At 37.8% G+C, this 20,054-nt stretch overlaps 2 protein-coding genes across 4 annotated transcripts in view; both read left to right on the top strand.

Annotated features, from left to right (window-relative positions):
* The first annotated feature begins 3,442 nt into the window (after positions 1-3,442).
* On the top strand, positions 3,443-4,567 carry LOC129244469 (leptin receptor gene-related protein). The gene is made up of 2 exons (XM_054882110.1): positions 3,443-3,731; positions 3,800-4,567. The coding sequence occupies exons 1-2, from the start codon at positions 3,510-3,512 to the stop codon at positions 3,914-3,916; spliced, it is 339 nt and encodes a 112-aa protein (XP_054738085.1). The 5' UTR covers positions 3,443-3,509; the 3' UTR covers positions 3,917-4,567.
* A 6,207-nt stretch (positions 4,568-10,774) lies between these two features.
* The window catches only part of LOC129246066 (protein quiver), a 47,433-nt gene continuing 38,153 nt past the window's right edge, over positions 10,775-20,054 (top strand). For all 3 annotated transcript variants that reach the window (XM_054884592.1, XM_054884593.1, XM_054884591.1), the window contains exon 1: positions 10,775-11,193. The gene's annotated coding sequence lies outside the window, so the exon portion shown is untranslated. The remainder of the gene's footprint in view (positions 11,194-20,054) is intronic.

The following is a 20,054-nucleotide window of genomic DNA, read 5'->3' as shown; positions in this document are numbered from 1 at the left end:
CTCAATCGCATCAATTGAAGTCGATTCCCTAGTAATGGCTTCGCTTGGTTTTAACAGTTCATAATGAATAACACCAACTTGGTCCCACCAAATACATTGCATAACCTTCGCAGCGTGAATATTCCGCCCAGGCGACGACGTAGAAACATGCCCGGGCAGTCTCCATGACTTCCTTTTCTTTGGATTGCTGTAATGAATCCATTTTTCATCACCCGTCACGATGCGATGAAGAAAACCCTTCCTTTTTTGCCGCTGGAGCAGTTGTTCGCCGTAGCCGAATGGGTTGGTGTGCGACTACCATTCGGAATTCACAGAGAGAACGTCGGTTAGAATCTCGGTGAAAACACCAAAATTAAGAAAAACATTTTTATAATAGCGGTCGCCCCTCGGCAGGCAATGGCAAACCTCCGAGTGTATTTCTGCCATGGAAAAGCTTCTCATAAAAAATATCTGCCGTTCGGAGTCGGCTTGAAACTGTAGGTCCCTCCATTTGTGGAACAACATCCAGGCGCACATCACAAATACGAGGTGGAGCTTGGCCGAACACCCAAAAAGGGTGTACGCGCCAATTATATATATATATATAACTCATAAGGAACCCAAGTCCCTGTTTCTGAATCATTCCCAAAGCATAAATTCGCTTGGAAATGGATTGGCAGGTAACTTCTAATACTGAAGCAAGCACTTCTTGCGTTTGACACGGATCATCATTGAGGAATGCCGCCAATTTAGTGTCTTCGAAGGTTCTTGACCTTCCTTCACGCGGACGGTCGTCAACATTAAAATCATCGTCTTTGATGCACGTTGTTTCACTTAAGGCAGCATCTCCATAAACTTTTTGTAGCTTTCGATGCGCTTCAGCCGCCGTTTTTTTTTCGAATGAAAGGGGAAACTCAACACTTCCCGCAAATGACGATTATTCGGCACAAAATCAGACATTTTCACAAAACCAAAAGTATATGATACCAAAACAAAATCACTAATGTGTCGAAGCAGTTTGTTTACCATATGTCTGATAGCCTCTGGTAACGCTCCAGCATGCTTGTCCAGCAGGCTTATATGTGTGCGTGTCGGGTGACACTCGTACTTACTTCGTGTCACACATACTTGTTGTCGGCTTTCGCATGATGAAAATCAAAAATTTTAGATATTAGCGTCAAGCACCCGACACGCACACATATAAGCCTGCTGGACAAGCATGCTGGAGCGTCACCAGGGGCTATAAGCTTGGTTAATAACGTTTAGGTTATGTTAGAATCAACTAGCATACACTGCTGGCGGCATCTATTGACAAACAGCGAGAACTTAGTTGCGCACCTAATATTAATAATAATATTTTTTAAGTAGTAAAAACGTTACGATATAAAATTTTGTTAAACCCAACTTACAGAATATGGTGTATGCTACCTTAATTCTTGAGGTAACACGGCATACTTTTCCCATTTTCCAAGTCTCCGTTTTCCATGTACTGAAGTTTAAGGCAAAAATTGATAAAAAATTTTTAGAAAATACCTGTTATTTTAAGCAAATTCTTAAGTATTAAGATTAAAATTTCTCCGGCATAAAAAGAGCGGCTCTCTTACATTGAACTGTCACCTTGCTCTATCAATTTTTGAGTAGTGAATTTTTTTTGGCGTTAACGAACGCGTATATGCAGTTATTAGGAATTACTATTACACATTTTTTATTACACTACTAATAACAACTCTTTCAAAATTAACATTCCTATAAACTTTTTGTAGACCTTGTCCAACTAAAATCCTATTTATACACATATATACATAATGTAAAAGTCGTTGAATTTAGTAAAATTTCATTTCACCTTGCATAATTTTTTAAAGCTTGGGACTTTAATTCAAATTCTTAAAATTACAATACAATAAAACTTTCCGTTAAATTTTATAATGCGGCAAAAGCAACCCGTCAACATATAATCAGCTGTTATATGTTAATACTGCTCGCAAAAACTGTTCCCAGCAATGTTACCACACTGTGGCGCAATAAATTAAAGCATATGCGGCACAACAAATAAATTGGCTGGAATTTAGAACAATGTATATTTTGGAATTTCTGGCAAACTATAATGTTTTTTTTAATGAAACTTGGTGGAGATGTTAGTGAGGTGTTAAGGAACACTCTTTATAACTTCAAATTATTCGGGAAATAATAATTTTTTAATTATTTACATTCAAAATGCCCTCGGGAACTTCACTATAATTTGCCACATTACACTCTATATTTTTTAACATTTCACTAAAATTCACCAAATATACATCCACACGCGTGTTTTTACCGATTTTTATGCTAATATTCTAATTATATCTATTAAAATTAAATGCAAATTAATTTGCCTATGCAATCACATTCCAATTTTAAGCGCGAATAAGAAGAAGATTGGAATGCCAACAGTATGGTGTTGCCGGATGCCTGCAAATGAAAACAAAAAATTAGTTCTTGAATTTAGTGTTAATCATGGGGGTCGGGGTTATTGTGCCTCCTTACTACATACACGCATATGACGTTTTAATTTTGGGTTCAATGGTTTTAACACGGAAAGGAGTTTTACGCAAAAATACTGTGGATTGCGTAGCCGGAGTTGGACTGAGGAGGGTTATATTTTTGAAGCGCGGCCGAAGGCCGCCCACGCGATAAGGAGTTCTACGCAAAATTAACTTAATTTAATTTTAATTAATATATGATTTTTTGTGATACCCTTAATATCATTGTTTTTAAGTTTAAATAATTTGTATGTTTTTATTTTCAAAATTATTTCTCAACTTTAAATTACACCAAAAAATACTGCAGTTTTACAATGAAACTTGCACTGAACATCCCTGCGTGCGAACTTCGTTTTCATTTCAGGTGTATTGCAACACCAACTTTTCGCTAAATTAGAGAACTTTAACATTAAATTACTTAAAAACTATAAGCCTCCGGCAGGTTCTGTTTTCAGTTTTAAGATGGGGATACACCCCTCTATCACCACCTTTTTACCGTTTTTTCCAAAGCGATAGACATTATACTAAAGTTTTTCCCATGAAATTAATATTTCCTATTGCAATCAAGACTGATAACAGTTTAGGAAGAAAGTTTCCATTTTCGAAGCCTCCGGTAACTCCAGGCTTGATTTGACATTTGGTTGCTTTTGGTTGTTTTTCTGATGATTAATGCAGGTACAATAATTTTCGTAAACATACAAAAGGATCTCGAGTGAAAAAAATTTCTTAAATTTAATAAAATGGCTGCTTTGAAAGGTAATCATAAATTGTAATTTTCATTGTGCTTAACTAATACTACATTTTCCATTTGCATACGATTTTTGCTCTTACTTCATTGGCCTTTATCGCGATGACGGAATAACTTTGTATTATCAAAACAGCGTAAGTGAACAAAAGAACTAAAAACTCTGGCCAAATGCACTTAATTGCGTTGTAATAAACCTATATTTGTTTTTTGATTAACTTTATTTTCGCAGTTTATTGATTTGCGCATTTTTAACATGTCTGGGTATGACTTTCCTCATATTGGCGTGTGCTGTGCCGCAACCCAAGATTTTCTATCCGTTCTTCGTCTTATTATTCTACGTTCTGTCCGTTTTGCCAGTATTCGTGGCGAAACGCTTTAATCAAAGCAATGATACTAATCCAAAGACAGAGTTTGCCCTATTCCTTTGCGCTGGCATGGTGCTTAGTGCCTTCGCTTTTCCCATCGTTTTGGCGCATAGTCAAGTGGTAAGACAAATGATCTACTTTCTCATTTCATACTCATATGCGTTGTTATTTATTAATCGTATTTTTAGATCACTTGGACGGCAGCCACACTTACTTTAATAAGTAATGTTATTAATTACTTAACCATATTCGGCTATTCAATGAGAGACAGCGAATTCGATGCTCCGTACGGTGGAATGTTCTAAGTTGTTATTTTATGTGTTCTTATGCGATGAAATCTGAGCAAGTAGATCCTTTTAGCAAAATTACTACAACGACTTCTAATAGTCGGGTCTACATATATTACAAACTAATAAAACGAACAACAACCACATTAATATCAAACACCTTGCAAACCTGCGGAAATTCATCGAAAAGAAAAACTAAGTAAAATTAAACTGCTTTGGGGATGCAACAGTCCAATAAGTTTAACTATATTAGCGAATGACATACTTGAAAGCAACGGTATAGTTACATAAATCTATACACAAAACAACCAATAATCATGTTTAGTTTTAAGATAAAAAAGCTTTTTTGTATTTGCAATCTACATATGCAAAACGAGAAAAGTCTGATAATTTGGCATGTTCACCGTTTTGCGAAATACAAGTCATAAAAAGTAAGATGGAATATGTAAAATGAAGCGATTCCTTCAATAAGGCAGACATACATAAAATAAAGAAAAAAAAAATAAATTTATGTTATACAAACTTCAACCGAAATATTAAGAATCTCGTTTGTGTAACATTGTGCACTATTCACTAATATACACCACAGATATGTATTGAGATATTTTAATTTTACTCATTAAATAGTATAACATTTCACAAATAAAAGTTGGCGACTAAAATAGTAAATTCATGCGGGATTACCTAAAGAAAAAACGTATAGGAAAAAAGTATATTTAATAGATATAATTCATCTACATCTTTTCCTAACTGTAGACTAGTTTGATCACTATCATTGTTAAGCTAGGTGAAGTATATAGTTTTTTTTTTACTCCGAGAAGTCGTAATAGAACAGAAATATTATATTTTAGCCAATAAGGTACACAAAGGTTCATTCTGTTACAGACATGCGACTGCACTCTACCAATGCCTTCCTCATTCCCACGACTGTCGGTTCTATGTTATGACCCGGATCTCTATCCGGCCAGGGACTGGTCACTCCAGCACCATTTCTCGTACATATATGGGGAATGTTTATGCTGCTACAACAACAACCCATGAATAATACCTATAGAGTAAAGCAGCTATGGTTAAAGAATATGATGGTCCCGCTCGTTGCCCTTAATAACCCACCTAGGTTATTTCATCAGGCAAAAAATTAATTTCGCTTTGATGCCTATGTGAACAAACTGGTAATGAGAGCTTTACTTCAATCTTTCAAATTGAAGATCGCAATATAATTATTTGCAAATAGTTTGATTGAATGTTCTTCTTCTTCTTAATTGGCGCTATAACCGCTTACGCGATTTTGGCCGAGTTTAAAATAGCGCGCCAGTCGTTTCTTTTTCGAATATTTTCAGAGCCGGAGCGTTTGTATCCATTCGGACAACATGACCTAGCCAGCGTAGCCGCTGGATCTTTATTCGCTGCGCTACGTCTATGTCGTCGTAAGGCTCATACAGCTCATCGTTCCATCGCCTGCGATATTCGCCGCTGCCAACGTGCAAAAATCCAAAAATCTTGCGCATAATCTTTCTCTCAAACACTCCAAGCGTCGCTTCATCGGATGTTGTTGCTTGAATGTTACCAATCGAAATAAAAGCTTGTTAGAAGTTAAGCCGCCTCATATACATAGGTACCCATTAGAAGGCATATTCAACATTCGAATTTACTGATGAGTTTCACAAACTTCGAAAAGGGCTCTGCGTTATAAAAAAAGATGATATCGGAAAATAATTCGGTTCAATAGCCTTCCTGAAAACTTCTCCACAAACGTGTCTAAAATGACATAAGGAGTGAAACCCTCTGTATTCTGTTCGGAACTTTATATTCAACGGCCTATTGGATTATTAGAGTATTTTCCAAGTCTAGTTCGGTTCACAGCCGAACTAACCGCTTTTAACTCTCATGTGAATTTGGATTTCTTTTGAAATGCATCAGGATTTGCGTATGATGGGAACACTTGGGAATCATGGGGGGTTTCTCGCTAATGACTTCTGTCGCAGCAGCAGGAACGAAGTGGACGTGGAGAGTGTTGAACACTTCCTCTGTAATTATCCGGCTCTTGGGAGAACGCGACATCGCTCTATAAACTTCTACTTCTTTGAAGGTCTGGCAGATTTAAAATTGGCAGCCATCCATAAGATTTCATCGTTTATTAGATAGACAAATTGTTTTCACCACATTACGAATTAAAGGGAAACCTGAAACCAAACCAATGCGCAATGGGCCAGTAGCAGATGTTTTGGCCAAAACAAACATTAAAAAAATGTTAATGAGCTCAAATTACTTCTCAAAGTGTGTACTTTAATTATGAAATGCTAATTTTTTGCGTATTTTTATTTTAACCCAAAAAAAATTGGGTTGTATTCGAAAACAACTACTATTGTACCGTCAACTCATGAGTACCAGTCCACTCACATAAAGGGCATCACCTTGGAATGAGAGAGAAAAAGCTAAAATTTCCCATAAACCTTTATTTTGACGGTCTTAAAGTTGTCTCAAAACTCTCATAAAATCTCAAGTCCGCGTTATAAAATTTTAAAAGTCAAAGGTCATGAAAACAATTTTTTTGCAAACATCTTGCTTATTTCTTGTTATTTTAACTGTTTCAGACGTCGAACGCGAAGAACTAGCTGCGCTCCCCAATACAAGATCAATAGTTTTTTTGCGAAATACAGTTTTTCCTGTTGCTATGGCGGCCTCGTTAGTCTAGCGTAAGTGCACTAGCCTGCCATCCCAGAGGTTGTGGGTTGGAATCCCACGTAAAGCACGATCCTCGCACTTTTCCAAACTTACCTACTTTCCTAATATTTAAAAAAAAAATGCATTCCTCAACCCCAAAAACCTTATCCTTCCAATTCTTACTCCCGCACAAAAGTCAGCGCATTACTTGCATTGTGGCTGCTTTACATCAGTGGCGCCAGCAGGAGGAAGCGGCCAATCGCGGAAGTAGCGCAGACACACCATCTGTTGTGTGATCCTTTTGACAGAAAAATGTGAAACACAGATGGCGCTCTAAACAGTTGGAAGACGTTAAGCAACGACTGGTGGGCATTTCCACTCTTTAGGACTGGTAGCGGCAGGCTAATCACCTACCCTGCCAGAAAGCAAAATAGATTAACGAAACCAACGCAAGGCTGAGTCTGGTCGAGGCCCTATGCACCCGAGTGGAGTGAACAAGGAAAAAAAACCAAAAATGTGTGGCTGATCCTTTGTAAGACATTGTAGAGAATTGCATATTTAGAAGACTTTTTTTACGAGCAATGGATTCCCCCGATCCAATTGTTTCCAGTATGACAATAATCGTCGAGAGCGCAAAAAAAAAGGTGAGTGCTGCCAAATGGAGTGAAACAGTTCTTTTTAACCCCAGAACCAGAATGCGATACCGTTGATCACGATGATGAAGACGACGATAATAAGAATTATGATTTATTAACTGAATATGAGCAGATGCTAGATAATACAGAATTATCTGACGAAGAAAACTGTAATGATGAATAAAGAAACAAAACCAAGACACAAAAAAAAAATACAAAACAGCAAAAAAGAGATACTAAGTCGGATTAGAAGCCTTCTCCCGTACACCCTGAGTGCTTAAATAAATGTTGGAAATCCTAAGTGTAAGCCTTAAATATTTAAAATTGCGAGCACGAATTAAGAAACAAACCTTCAACATCAACTGTTACGCCAATTTGAAAGGTTTTTAAAGTATTTTCCACCATATTGGGTCCTCCATTTTGAACTTTTAAAATGTGCCCTCAGATTCGTAATTAGCGATCCCGCAAACCCCCACGTACCAAGTATTAAACCTCTCCATACGATTTCGTATTTTGACCACTTTTAAAGTTCGCTGGGCATTAGTTGAATGATATCCCAGTAGCCCTCAAAGATCAAGTAGTCCCCTCTACACCGTAACCGATCTATACGCAGTTTATAACGAAATGTGTTTCAATTCTAGGCTTTATTAACCATTGCAGGGTCCGGCAATCGAAGTGTAACCAATTAAAAAGGCCATCAGTTTGGTTTGGAAAATTAATTTTATTCAATTCAAAGTAAAAACTGTGTGTCTCATAAAATGACCACCTCATATGACCACCTTTTGCCTTGACTATGGCCTTAAAACGGTCCAGAAACGAATCGAAAACTCCCCGAATCTGACTTGCAGGTTGTTGTTATTATAGTTGTAGCAGTAATACTTACAGGTATTTTGGCTCACTCGCGGAAAATCACTTTTTTCAGCGCATCGAGACTGGTCCAAAATGGTCCAAAGAATATAATCCATCGGATTCGCGTCTGGTGAATTTGAAAGCGATTGTGTGGACGTTGAGAGGTTCGGAACGTTGTTTTTTAGCCATTTTTCGTTCACTCGAGCTTTGTGAGACGGTGTCGAGTCCTGTTGAAACGTCCATGGTCTACCATTAAAATTTTTGTCTGCCCACGGCTTCAAAGCAACCTCCAGAACACAATGCTCCGAAATTGATTGCTTTCGGCCAAGGGAAGCAACTCTTTCGCTCTCTCAAATCTAATTCGTTGCTGCTTTGGTGTGAGATCATGCGCCTTTTGAAACTTATAAGGCTTGACTTTGAGATCATTTTTCAGTATGCGGCGGATGCTACGGATATTTTCGTTTAAAAACTTTCTCTCTTTGTGCCAAATTTGAATCAATTTTGATATCTTCACTTACATATTCCTCCATATAGAGTCTAGCTCTGATGAGAACCTTCACGTCAGCCGTAGAAAGAGATTCGCTTAAAAACATTAAAACAAAATAAAATTATTATTCTCTTCCAACATTTCACAATTTTTGGTCATTTTGAAGCATTTCCCTACTACGAGAGTAACAGCTGCAATGACCAGCTCACTTTGAGAACAATACAATTTGCAATACAGATCCACTAAATCAACGAAGGGAATGTGCTGCAGGTGCACAAGTGTCACGCACTACGCATTGTACGCTAGGGTTACACATTTTCGTTGCGCCGGAAAACTACGTCTACTGCAAAGTCGAAGATGCACAGTTATTGTCATAAGCGTCGTATTGTCTCGTAACCGCAATTATTTAACGGTTAAATAAATATTTTGAGAAGTCGAAACCACTACCAATTATTTGGTACTGTGTGAGAATTCATAATAATTGTTCTTCTGAACTTTGCGAAGACCCTAAATATATTTTTAGCCGTTTCAAGTTTATGACATTTTACAATACGGCACTTGAATACTCTAATTAAGTTACGAAGATTATACAAACGGCAACCTTGAATACTTTCTGGGCCACTGCCTAGCCTTTTGTATGTACGAGGCCGGTTCAATAAGTACCCGTGTTTGATGACAGAGGGCACTCCTGAGGGAAATTAGTGTTAGCATTGTGTGCTGTCATCTATCAAACGACGAGTTATTACCGTCGATGAAACCTGGGTTCATTATTCACACCAAAAACTAAGCAACAATCAAAACAATGGATTTATCCCCGTGAATCTGCTCCAAAGAAGGCGAAAACAGTCCCATCGGCCGGAAAGGTCAAGGCGACAATTTTTTGGGAGATGAACGACGTCATCCTTATGGATTTATTATAAAAAAGAAGAACGATCACTGGAGAATACTACAGGGAGTTCTTGGGCCGCTTTCACAAAAATTGAAGGAGACACCTCCGCATTTGGCGAGAAAAGCCATTTATTCCACCACGTTAACGCACCAGCACCATTCATTCGGAGTTGTCGTCCCAAACTGCATGAATTGCGTTATGAATTGCTGCCGCACCGTATTCACCCGATTTACCATCACCCTACGACTTTTTCTTGTTCACCACCCTGAAGAAATGGCTCGGAGGAAAAAAAAATTTAGTTCAAACGAGAAAGTCATCGCCGAGACAGAGGCGTATTTTGGAAAGTTTGACAAATCCTATTTTTCGGAGAGGTTAAAAAAATGGACGGAGCGTCGAAAAAAAAATAAAAAAATTAGAAAAATTATTGTCTTCATTTATAGCACGGGTATTTATTGAACCTCCCTCGTAGTTCGCGTGTTAGCTGTCTGGATTTTGCGTTCTTTCATATCTTGAGGGATATTGTGACGCAGAGGATCAGCAATTTACTACAACTTGCTAAGCAATGAGCCACGAGTAAGATCGAGAGCCAGCAGTACCATCTTGTTGTTTTAACAGTAATAGGAGCCCCGCCAGTGTAGGGTGTATCATCCATGCACCACTATCTATTAAGGGCCAGTTCCGGTCCATATGAGTTGAGTGTTGAATTACAGATTATTTATTTTTTAAAATTTCGAATAAATTGTGGGTGGATGTGAAATTTTTTTGAAATCAACCTTAATAAGTGCTGTTGTAAAATTTGAACCTATTTGATCGCTCTTAAATTTTGTTCTCATGCTCTCCTAGCTTTCAAGCACATACGCGTAAATAGTTTTGTGTGTGGCGACACAGTGTCTCATTTCTGTTTCAAAAAACTAGCAAACAAACAACAAAGCTAGCAAGAGTCACTTCGAAAATGTGTACTTCGAATATGGGGCTCTCTTCTTCCTGCGCTCTGGTGGCACAACTACGCCACTCGAGCAGCACCACTTGCCACCGGTATCAGCAGCAGAATGGCATCACAAGTGTGCTACTAATGTGAACATGAACGAGTACGTATCGGGAGCAGCAGAGGCTGTGGGGAGGAGTTGAACTCTCGGCTTCACACTACAAGCGCACGAAGTGCCGCTGTTTTTGTTTATATCCGTTGGGACAGTGGAACGCAGGTGTGCATGTTCGAATTCCGAGTGGGAAATACCACGATGTAGATATGTACTATATGTATGGCCAACGAATTCGGCTAATATTGCGACGTAATGGCTAAACAGCCAGTCAAACATTTTCGACCATGTCAGTTGCTCTCATAACGGCGGACAACGCGCAAGAGACAAATAGACACCGCGCAAGTGGGCGAACGTCTACGTTGCTTGCAACCCACATACACGCGCACACACATGAAGATTTGCAAAAGCAAAGCCAATTTTAATTAGAAAAATTGTTAGTGAAAAATTTTCAACACGAAAAAGTTGCATCCAACGAAGAAAATAAGATATGCGTGCAAAGAAAAAAAATGAAATAAATAATTTACTTGCAAATGCAGTGTATTGATGTGCATGTGCGTGTGTTGCCATGTGAAATAAATTTAGAATAAGTAATAAAGAAGTGCGTGCAAAGTGGCAAATAATCGATGAATTGATTGCATGCCGCTGAAGTAGCAAGGGAAAAGGGAGAGGCAGCGCTGAATAACCAACGAATATGAAAAGTGAAAATTGTACATAACGAAAAATATGTAGAGGTGCGCAAAGAAACATAAAAATGCCAATGAAGTGATTTTTGTATAAAGTAAAACGACAAAGTTGTTGCAAGGAAGGTGAAAATTTAAGTTGCGAATTTTCGGTTGTAAGGACGACTTACGCATCAGCGCCAGCGTTGGCATAGATATTTGACAATTTTGACATGCTTATAGCCTACTTACAGGCGTGTTGTTGCAAGTGTTGGTAGACTCGATTGTTTTTGTTGTTGATATTGTTTGCTGTTGACACGGTTTTCAAAGTTGAGCCTTGTAAATACAAATACGCATGGACGTACATATGTAAACGTATTTATGTATGGATGTGCTTACATATATACACGTATATGTACTTAAACATGTATATGTGAATATGTACATACATATGTATATGTTGTTTTTGTATTTACATTTGTTTTTCTTTTTCTTCTGCATTATCGATTAATCATGAAACAGTGCCATGCTTGGCAAAATTTCTGTGTGTTAGGCCAAAAATGTTAAAGCAGCCAGAACAAACAGGAGTAACCGAAAAACCAACGAAAATTTTGTAAGGTTTTTTCTTGCTTCTTTTTGTAACTGTGGCAATCAATAACTCGCTCGCATTATATAAAAATTCATATTAATATGTAAGCAAAGTAGTACGAGTACTAGCATTGGCAAAAAACAAAACTACTCACATAAGCATACTTATGTACATGTGTGCATGTACACAAACTAGTCAAGTGTTAGTCGCACAGCTTCCGTGTTGCAGTTGCTTGAGTTGCTAGTGCCAATTTTTTCTTCGTTTTTTGTTTTTCTTTTTGTTCCTACTTGCAGCTGCCACTTTTAAGTTTTGCAACCACACTTTTCTTTCTTTCTTTTCCGGTTGTCCTTTATCAATTCTCTTTTGTATATTAAATCGAGCGCAACACGACAGACAGGTATAACAAAAACTATGAAAGGATTTTATTTGCAATTAAAAGTAAAAAAAAAAAGAAAAGCATACACAATAAATAAAGACCTTTAACGTTTTTTGCCAGTAGTGGATATAAAAATGTCTTTCCTTAAGCATCAAAGCACAGCAGTTAAGTAGTTAAGCCACAGCAGGCACCCAAATAACGCCAACAGTAATTAAAAAACATTTTCTCCTCTACAAATCAGTAATGTCCAAGTTCAGTGCTTCTACAGTGACAACCCATGTCATGCAATCTTTGTTGCTAGCCAACAACAGCAAACATTTTAAGTCATGCGACATTGTGGCACAATCTGTGTTACAAATATTTCTTTGTTAGTTTAGCAGAGCGGTGCCTGATGGTTAATCTACTACTATTAATATGAAAGTAGGTGTACGAGGTGTGTTCAAAAAGTATCGTGAAATTGTGTTTTTTCAAAAATTATTTGTTTATTCATTAATATCTATTTTGCCCCCTTCAAAGTAATCCCCATGAGATATTATGTACTTGCGCCAGCGTTTTTCCACTCTTCGAAGCACTTCAAAAAATCATTTTTTTTTTATCTTGTTCGGCTCCTCCTTCGATGCACAATGCCCCCGTCTTCGTTCGTGGGGCAGCTTCCATTGAGATGATTGAGCTTTGGTTTCCACGTCATAACCATTAACCCACGATTCGTCACCAGTTATGACCCTCTGGAGCAAATTTGGGTCGTCACGGACAGAGTCCAACATCTCATTAGAATTGGCTCATGCCATTCGATTTTTTCAATGATTTGGGCATGGGACGGGTCGCGGCTATTTTTTGGCCAAAAACAACTCACTAATGATGCCACAGTCTCCGTATTCCCCAGATCTGGGCCCCTGTGACTTTTTCTTGTTCCCGAAACTGAAGGACGGCTCATGAAAGGACGACGCTACCCTATGATTGGCGAGATAACGACGGCATCGAAGGAGGAGTCAAGCAATGTTCATGCGATGCTGCTTTTGGTCGAAATTGAGCAGTTTTGGTACGAATTTTGCGGCGATCCGTCCCATGCCCAAATCATTGAAAAAAAAAGAGGTTGTCTGCAAAGTCGGTTTACTGACGATAGTTTAACGTGATAACGTCATAAGAAAATACTGATTGAATGGTTGCATTTTTCAAAAGAAAATTTTAATTTTATTTGTTTGATACATATTTTGTATGGATATAGAGAATGAGTTAACATTAACATAACATATACTTTAACATAACATAACATAACATAACATAACATAACATAACATAACATAACATGACATAACACAACACAACACAACACAACACAACACAACATAACATAACATAACATAACATAACATAACATAACATAACATAACATAACATAACATAACATAACATAACATAACATAACATAACATAACATAACATAACATAACATAACATAACATAACATAACATAACATAACATAATATAACATAACATAACATAACATAACATAACATAACATAATATAACATAACATAACATAACATAACATAACATAACATAACATAACATAACATAACATAACATAACATAACATAACATAACATAACATAACATAACATAACATAACATAACAAATTACCCCGTATTAAAGCACTTATCAACAGCTTTCATTTGATACCCATATTGTACATACACAACCAAAGGTTACCCGGGTCCACGTTTTGACCTATATCTCGAGACCCCAGTCACGGAGCAGATGGAAATACTCTGAACTAAAGCATTCACCAACAGCTTCCATTTGATACCCATATTGTACATACACATCCGAAGGTTACCCGGGTCAACGTTTTGACCTATATCTCGAGACCCTATCTACCAATAGGTATTCAAACTATACGGAAATCATCTTCAATACCTACTTAACAATGTGTGTAAGTTTGGTTTAATTCGGTTCAAAGACACGGCGGGTCCACGTTTTGGCATATATTTCGAGACCCTAGTCATCAATAGGTATGAAAATTACCCCATATTAAAACACTTATCAACAGCTTTCATTTGATATCCATATTGTACAAACACATTCTAGGGTCCACGTTTTGGTCTCTATCTCGAGACCCTAGTCACGGAACGGATGGAAATACTCTGAACTAAAGCTTTCACCAACAGCTTCCATTTGATACCCATATTGTACATACACATCCGAAGGTTACCCGGGTCCACGTTTTGACCTATATCTCGAGACCATATCTACCAATATGTACCCAAACAATACGGAAACCATCTTCAATACCTCCTTAACAATGTGTGTAAGTTTGGTTTAATTCGGTGCAAAGACACGGCGGGTCCACGTTTTGGCATATATTTCCAGACCCTAGTCATCAATAGGTATGAAAATTACCCCGTATTAAAGCACTTATCAACAGCTTTCATTTGATACCCATATTGTACATACACATCCGAAGGTTACCCGGGTCCACGTTTTGACCTATATCTCGAGCCCTATTTCCAAAATAAAATATAATCCATGTTAGTCGTGATGTAGCTTTCGAATGGTGAAAGAATTTTTAAAATCGGTCCAGTAGTTTTTGAGCCTATTCATTACAACCAAACAAACAAAGTTTTCCTCTTTATAATATTAGTATAGATATGGTAAATATTACCATACATTTTTTCCTTCAGATATAATAAAAAAATAATAATAATAACATTAAAACAACAGGTATTATTAACAAACTTGGTTTTATTTGAAATTCTTCAAGTAAATCAAAATAATAATAATCAATAAGAAGGCATATGCAAATACAAATACGAGAATTTATATATGTACATATGCGCATATACATACATACATATATACGCTCACTTAAGTAGGGGAGAGCAAGATGTCGAACGTTGCCGTTCGTTTGCTTTGTTTGCTTTGTCGTTCCTTCCGCCCTTTCGCTTGCAGTTCATTCAATGCAATGAGCAAGGTAACTACATATGAGCAAGGTAACACTAATATGAGCAAGGTAACTACATATGAGCAAGGTAACAACATATGAGCAAGGTAACTACATATGAGCAAGGTAACTACATATGAGCAAGGTAACTACATATGAGCAAGGTAACACTAATATGAGCAAGGTAACTACATATGAGCAAGGTAACTACATATGAGCAAGGTAACTACATATGAGCAAGGTAACTACATATGAGCAAGGTAACTACATATGAGCAAGGTAACTACATATGAGCAAGGTAACACTAATATGAGCAAGGTAACTACATATGAGCAAGGTAACTACATATGAGCGAGGTAACTACATATGAACAGTAATGAGCAAGGTAACACTAATATGAGCAAGGTAACTACATATGAACAGTAATGAGCAAGGTAACGACACATTTTTTCGTGCGTGCAGCCTGTTAAATCGAATTATAAGACGTTATCACGTCAAAATCGAATGGCACGAGCCAACGATATTTCTAGGTCCTCAGCAACGTCTCTAACGGGGATTCGACGATTGGCCAATATCATTTTCTTCACTTCATCAATTTTTTCGTCTGTTGTTGAAGTGCTCGGGCGTCCGGCACGCTTTTCACGCTTTTCGTCGTTCACAATTTCTCGGCCTTCTCGTTGCTTTTGTCCAAAGTAGCTTCTCCGTATGACACAGTCAATATTCGGGATGCATTCGCGCACTTAATTTCGTTTTTCACACAAAATTTTATACGGGTTCTTTGATCCATCTTTTTGAATAGTTAAACATCGAAGACGAGCCGAAACGCGTGCAAGCAAAGCAGCTGTAACAATTAACTGAGCATTCAAAATGGCCGAACTCGTCGACATGAGTGAGAGTCATGAGTACCAACATATCGCCACAAAAAAATCGAAATTTGCGATACTTTTTGAACACACCTCGTATATTGAAGTATAGTGAGAGTTTTGGCCGACTCTACTCAACCATACTTCATGAGTAACACGTGCAATAAGTTTCGTTATGATAACTCAAAATTTACTTAAGTTATTTGTTGCACAGATAGCCGAATATAAGAAAATCATAATTTGAATTGTGTAGAGGAGCGTTTTTTTTTGCAAGAATTCAAAAATTTTCAAAATCATAATTGATGAGTTCGAATGCTACGTGTTTACCAAGTTTGGTGGAGTTGGAAAATTAAATCCCTTATAGATACATACTTATTTAAGAGTAAGTAGCGCCACCACCGCCACTGTGGTCATGAAACATCCAATTATACAGGTAGAGCCATTCTGGTTTGATATATTTTATGTAGGGTATTGCTCTTCGTGGTGCTGAGCTCTTCTTGCTGCCTAATTATTCAAAAAAATATCTATATTAATTACCTATATCATTTTTCTAGTGTTAAAACTGTTTTGCAAGCCTCTCAGATGCAAAACACTAGCATTTTTTTCTCCGATATTAAAAACCACCTGTTTATGCGCAAAATCATACGTCAAATATTCCATTACGTATTCGCACCGTACACCCGGCTTTATTCTCCTCTGTAGGTATGTAAATCTTTGTGTGTTATATAGGACTTCTTTGCAATTTATTTACACAAGAAAGAAGAAACAAATTATCGAGAAGCTGTCTTCTTTAGCGTAAAAATTTGTCAATTGTCTTTTTTTTTTGTTTTTTTTTACATATTAATTTTTTTTTGCTTTAAATGTTTTTTTTGTCAGCATTTTCTTAGACGATTGCGAAGTGTGCAGAATTAGATTTAAAATAAAATTCACGCTTACGCCCGACAAAAGAAATACGAATATGTGTTTGTAGTGGTATAACTTATGCGTCAAGGCGTTAGTGTTGTTTTGTTTTTTTTTTTTGGCTCAAGCGTTTTTTTCTTCAAATTTGTATTTATTTTTGATAATCTGCCAGAGTTCAATGTGAGCATGCGACGCGCTCAACCACACTTTCAGACATACATACATACATGTTTATAAATATTTATGCACACACCTAGGAATGCTCGTTTGTCAGTCACACTTTGCTGGTATCAAATATTTAATTTACAGCTTGATTTTCATGCAAACGTTTGCACGTAAATAGCATCCATTACTCTTAAGTGAGCTTTATATTTATATGGTATATATTATATATATTTTTCAAAATAAAATGCGCGCCCACTCGTATAAAAATAATTTTTGGATTATATTAGATTTGAACGATGTACGATGGGTGTAGTGGGCGTGTGACAATTACAACGAATATGAATTCACTTTGGATTCGTTAAATAAATTTTGTTACTTTCAAGTGATTTTTATTTTTGTTGTTGCATAGCTGGATATTGTGCAGGCCAAATGTAAAAATGTTCTTGTTTCCCACTGACAAGCATTTCGATTCAATGCTGCTACAGCTGAGTAGTTCATCCTTGGTATCGAATCAGGAAAACATCTATGCATGCAAATAAAATTGAGAGGTTTCATATCTATATAATTGACGCGTACACCATTTTTAGGTGTTTGGCCGAGTTTCTCCCCCTATTTGTGGCCTGCGTCTTGATGTTGTTCCACAAATGAAGGGACCTACAGTTTCAAGCCGACTCCGAACGGCAGAAATACACTCTTAGGTTTGCCATTGCCTGCCGAGGGGCGACCGCTATTAGAAAAAACTTTTTCTTCATTTTGGTATTTCACCGAGATTCAAACCTACGTTCTCTCTGAATTCTGAATGCTAGTCACGCACCAACCCATTCGACGGCCACCGTTTTTGAATTAGCAAAGTAAAAATAGGAAAATTACCAAATATAAGGAAGTTTGGATAGGAATGGTTCCGTGTGTAGAAGTCCATGCAAGTGGTGAAAGTCTCTGATCGCCATTCACCTGAGAGTGGCCATGACGATCTCTTTGCATAGGCTTCAAGTAGTCCACAACTTCCGAACTTCATTCAAATATCCTCTGAGTAGCTGGGTTCCGCCACGTAAAAATCCTTCCCCCATGAAAACTCGAGCAAAAAGCAACAAGAAATTTAACGGAGCCGTGGAAAGAAAGGACGCTGCCTATATGTAGAGCCATGGAAAGAAATAGAAACGCATTATCAGAAAAAAGGGAGGTCGCAATACGTGAGTGCGAAAAGTTGGAGATGCTGGCCGATAGGAAAAATCTGAAAATCTACCAGAAAGTTCAGCGGATACAAAAGTGGGAATAGCGACAGCTATGGATATCATGGAGAATGTGAAAATCCCAGACTATGACGAGGTGTGAAAAATTTTAACGGGGTTAAAGAACAATAAAGCTATGCAGAGAAGCTGGAAAGGTGCATGCATCAGATCCTATGCAAAATATGGTCAAATAAAATTATACCTGTCGATTGTAATTTAAGTGTGATCTGCTTAGTTTATAAAAAGGGTGATCCTGCGATCTCTGCCAACTGCCAGGCAATCAGTCTTCTAGTCTGGAAAATCCAAAATTGACCAGATATTCACGTCAAGTCTTAGAAAAAACCAATTTTCTGATGATATTGACATCATCGGCTTTAACAACCGCGCTGTTAGTTCTGCCTTTTCTAAGCTGAATAAAGGAGCAAAGCGAATGAGTCTGGTGGTGAACGAGGGCAAGACAAAGTATCTCCTGTCATCAGACAAACAATCGGCAACTCGCGTATCGGCACCCACGTCACTGTTGACAGTTATGACTTTGAAGTTGCAAGAGACTTCGTTTATCTAGGACCCAGCATTGACACCGATAATAATGTCATCCATGAAATCCAACGGGGAATCTCTCTTGCCAACAAGTGTTAATTTGGACTAACTGCGCTATTGAGTGGTAAAGTCCCCTCTCGACGAATAAAACGAACACTCTACAAGGTTCTCATCATGCCCGTCCTACCGTATGGCGCAGAAGCGTGGACGATGACAACATCCGATGTAGCGACGCTGGGAGTGTTCGAGAGAAAGGTTCTGCGTAAGATTTTTGGACCTTTGCACGTTGGCGATGGCGATTATCGGAGGCGATGGAACAATGAGCTGTATGCGCTTTACGGCCACTTAATGTATAACAGTGACAGTGCACAGTGATAGTCAGCTGCTTCGCCGGCTTAAAGATAAACGCTCCGGCTCTAAAAGTATTTGATGCGGCTCCAGCTGGTGAAAGCAGAGGTAGAAGAAGCCAATAACGGCAATTTTACTTATTTACACTTCCATTTATATGAAAATGGGCTCCATCACGCTAAAAGATAGTGCTTACCGTACGACATCACTTCAATATTGCCACGTAGAAATTTTCACTAAAATTGTAAACGTTAGGCTTCAGCGCTTGCACAATTTGAATTTTGAAGGGATCAAGATTAAGATCCTCCCTCAATATTTCATGCAAAACAGTTTTTGGAAGTCTTAAGGTAGCCGCTTTCTAGCGAACGAACTAACGCAGATTCTTGTAGCGACGAGTTTAATATTTTAATTTGTTCTCGATGTCTGGCTGGCCCCCAGCCGTGGGTTGTTTGCCTTCAAACTTGTTGACCGCAATCTACGCGCCCATGAACGAATCAAATCTTCACTTGGGGCATCACAAAATTCACGATGAACAGTTGCCCACGAATCATTGGCCTTGAACCGACAGCAGAATGAACAATTGCGAGATCGTCCTCGGTTACACTGAGTGGCAGCAAAGGTTAGCCGAGGCTGTGGTAGGTAAGAGTAAGTTATGGTCGAAAGCCTGAGTATTCACGCCATTCACTGTCGCGCACACTGACAATGGTTCATATTCAGAACACACACACTATAAATATTAGATGAGTAAGAAATTAAATTTTGGTAGGGTTAGTATTAGAGTACGATCGAACTTAGGCTTCAGCTTCGGCCGGCCATAATCATATTTGGCCACAAAATTTTAGTTCACTTTAATTGCGGTGCGGTTTCGGCCAAAAAACAAAACCGCACTTTGACACAAAATTTCTTTAAATTTTTTTACTCAAAAATTGTATAAGCCTGCTCATATTGCAAATTTTGCAAGCTTTAGTTCAGAAAGAAAG

This window comes from Anastrepha obliqua, chromosome 4 (genome assembly GCF_027943255.1).
Source record: "Anastrepha obliqua isolate idAnaObli1 chromosome 4, idAnaObli1_1.0, whole genome shotgun sequence".
Classification (NCBI taxonomy): domain Eukaryota; kingdom Metazoa; phylum Arthropoda; class Insecta; order Diptera; family Tephritidae; genus Anastrepha; species Anastrepha obliqua.
Note: the sequence above shows the minus strand (reverse complement) of the source record. Positions and strands in the feature narration are given on the sequence as shown.

Coding starts and splice junctions, on each gene's coding strand:
- LOC129244469 (XM_054882110.1), top strand. CDS start 3,510: ATGACTTTCCTCATATTGGCGTGTGCTGTGCCGCAACCCAAGATTTTC. Junction 3,732..3,799: donor TTTTGGCGCATAGTCAAGTG/GTAAGACAAATG, acceptor TCGTATTTTTAG/ATCACTTGGACGGCAGCCAC.